Source organism: Hipposideros armiger, unplaced genomic scaffold (genome assembly GCF_001890085.2).
Source record: "Hipposideros armiger isolate ML-2016 unplaced genomic scaffold, ASM189008v1 scaffold_632, whole genome shotgun sequence".
NCBI lineage: Eukaryota > Metazoa > Chordata > Mammalia > Chiroptera > Hipposideridae > Hipposideros > Hipposideros armiger.
The window spans coordinates 1,031,756-1,035,092 of NW_017731982.1; the positions used below are offsets into that span (position 1 = coordinate 1,031,756).

The following is a 3,337-nucleotide window of genomic DNA, read 5'->3' on the forward strand; positions in this document are numbered from 1 at the left end:
AAAAAAAAAAGAAAAAAAAAAAAGTCATTCATCATGGATATCATAAAATACAGTTACAAAATAAATTAAAACACACACAGGCAATGGCTCCTTGGATCTCAATTTCCAGTAAAAGCTTCATGTAAGAACTCCCATATGATCATAAATATTTGCACTCAAACCTCTTGGATGAGGGGATATATGTTGTGTTCTGGAACATTATTTCTTAATGACCCAGAAAGTGGTAGGAATAATGAAAAAGATGCTAACATCAAAGATATTTGTGAGACCTGAATAAATTGGTTCAGAAAACAAAGGAGGGGTGAAGCACTCTTTCTAAATCAAAATACTATTTTATAAATGACTTAAAATAATTCAGAATTTAAACATCATGTATAGATACTTAATTATTTCCTATAAATGCCTAAAATATATCAAGAAAGCAAAGAAAAGAAATCCCAAAAGCTTTTTGGGGATCATCTCATTGAAAAAATAGACCATTTCACATATACCAAAAGAATAAAGCAAAAAGAGGCACCCTTTGGATGTCTGTCATGATTCCAATGTACGATGACCAGGGTATCTCATATTGGGATTTAGATTCACTAACTACTGGAACATAGCACCCTCCCCGCAACTTAACCCTCCGCTAATAATTATGAGAAGGTTCCTTCCCAGTAGGTTTGGTCATGCTTTCTTCCAGTGATCTTTGCCTGTGTGCATGTGGACATATTTTTGGTTGGTTCCTTGGGGTAGTAGTGATGCTATAACCTTAACTATTGTTACAGTTAGAAATACTACTACTACCACCACTAACATTTCTCAACTCTAGAACCGCTAGTTAACAGTCTTCTTTCTCGTTTAGTCTACTCTTGTGGCTCACGTGAAAGGTAAGGTAATGAGGCTTCCAAAATTAAAAACAAAACATTAATAACTGGCAGATCATGAGAACCCACTGTGACAATGGAAAAGGCTAAAACAAAGTTCTTTGTTTTGGACATATGAGATCCTAAAAAGCTAAAATCATATCTATAACCCATTGATATCTGAATTTCATTTACAAATATTCACAATATAAAACTGTCAATAGGCAGAAGTAATGACAAAAGCATAACATAGAGTAACACATATTATTTAGGTGCTATGACATTAAAAAAATTAAAATTATGATTAAAATCAAAATATTTCTTAAGCCATTTCTTAAGTTCATTATAAGCACTTAAACTCCATTTTTTAAAAAAACTAAAATCTCACCAAATGAAAATAAGTAATTACAAACAACAGTCGTCCATGGATCCTTTCATTCAATGGCAAGAAAAGCACTTAGCATGGCCAAACTAAATGTCAAAAATTATACATAATTATAGCAGGTAAAATCCTCCATCAATAGCAAATAAAGATCTTGGAAATTCACTCTTAGTGGCACTCTTCAAACCCTCAATTAGGAAGGTTTTTAAAGTCCCACTTGTCTTGAAGCTGGCTTATCTCTACTATGACATTCCTTGGTCTCCAGTTAAGTGTTCAACTATAGTGAAAGATGTGTCACGAAGACCAAAGACTTTTAGATTTGTGAGAGGCCCTACATGAGGGCATTAATCATTTAAAAACAAGTCTTTAGGCTGGAAGCAGGCACCTCTACCTGATGTGGACAGTGATGGGGTGGCTGCGCTGCACGGCCCACTAAGTGATAATGGCTGCCCTGGAAGAGTTCTGGAAGGATGAAGAACAATGCCCTCATACTTCAAATTCTATATTCTATTCAATTTTATTTTTGATTTTATTTGTACCTTCGATAACAATGTACTTTGAGGTCCACTGTTTTTTAAAAGTTGTAAGGAGACTTTTTCTTCTGATGCTAATAACATGTTCTTTAAAATCAAATTCTTCTGTGTAGAAACGAAGAAGTCCCAGCCAGAGCTGCCCAACAGATTCTGTATTTTTTCCACATTCTGGCCAATAGGTGTGCTAGAAATAGAAGGGAACAAGGGATATCATGCTCTATAGTCAAGTGTTCATACCAATATTCACTTGTATCTTACAGAGTAAATTTGGACTTATTTCTAATTAACTAGAGTTCAAATATTGGGTCGTCGGAAAAGTCAAGATGCATTTTTGCATTGAAAAACACAGATAAATATGTAATGACTTTCCCGACGACCCAATACATAAAAAAATAATTATGTAACTTTTCTTTCACATTGTAAAATACCATTTACACGTGTTTATTAATCTCTACCCTATGACTTGGAGATAGGGAGAGCTCAGGGTTTTAAATGTCAAACCTCAGAATTCATGTTAGTGGAAGAATCTGGAAATAAACTTTAAGTGCCTTGGTAATAACTTAAAATCTTTCCAAACTCTCTGTACAAAACCAAAAGTTACCAAACCATGTGGAATTATTAGGCATTAAAGAAATCCTGGATACAGTCCCTGGAAACTCACCTGGCTTAGTAAAAATGTTTTCAACTTCAAAGGAAACAGTTATACTGGTATATGTTAGTTTTTTTTTTTAGTATCATAATATAAATAAATATAACAAGTGATAACATAGTTGTGGACCATCTACACTACAGCATAGTATAGCTAACTTTTAGTCAAGGATGTGAAAAAAATCTTTACTCTTAAAATACGTACCAGTTCATCTATTTGATCAAAAAAATAAATATTCCAGCCATCAACAAATATTTCAGGTTTCTTTTCACCTTTGTATATCTGCAATTAATTTTTAAACTATTAGTATGGATTACAAACTTAATGCATTGATATAAAAACTTGTAGGAAATTGTTAAAAATTTAACTATAGAACCACAGAATTTTCGAGAAGGAAGAGGGCTCAAACATCACCCAAGTTCAAAGATGAGACATATAATTCCTTTTACTAATACCTCTTGAAGAACAGGAATGACTGGTGGATTCCTCTGCTGGAGAAAATATAGCACCATAAGTGTGTATGCATATGATGATAAGCTGCCTCTAGATGCATCACCAATATCGCACATCTAGAGGGAAGGAAAACGAAAAACAGAAAAGATCACCAATGTTTTCTGCTAAGTTGGCAGCTATTCTATTGTATTATCACTGAAAGGAGCATCTATAGGGAACTAATATAAAAATTACATTTTCAAATGCTAAAATATGCCAACAAAACCAAACAAGATCAATCAAAAGATCAGAAAAAATCTGAAAATGGAACTACCTTATGGCCCACGACCCAGCAATCCCACTCTTAGGTATTTATCCAAAAAATCCCAAGACATTAATCCAAAAAAATATATGTACCCCTATGTTCATTGCGGCGTTATTCACAATAGCTAAGACTTGGAAACAACCAAAATGCCCATCGGTAGATGACTGGATT

The 3,337-nt window shown here is 33.7% G+C and overlaps 1 protein-coding gene across 8 annotated transcripts in view; it reads right to left on the minus strand.

The window, feature by feature from the left end:
* The window catches only part of TUT7 (terminal uridylyl transferase 7), a 62,279-nt gene that overhangs the window by 24,655 nt on the left and 34,287 nt on the right, over positions 1 to 3,337 (minus strand). For 7 of the 8 annotated variants that reach the window (XM_019625508.1, XM_019625510.1, XM_019625503.1 and 4 more), the window contains 3 exons: positions 2,865 to 2,978; positions 2,614 to 2,691; positions 1,767 to 1,944 (listed from right to left, as the gene is read on the minus strand). In XM_019625508.1, coding sequence (XP_019481053.1) covers positions 1,767 to 1,944; positions 2,614 to 2,691; positions 2,865 to 2,978 — 370 coding nt within the window. The remainder of the gene's footprint in view (positions 1 to 1,766; positions 1,945 to 2,613; positions 2,692 to 2,864; positions 2,979 to 3,337) is intronic. The other variant, XM_019625507.1, reaches the window with a different exon arrangement.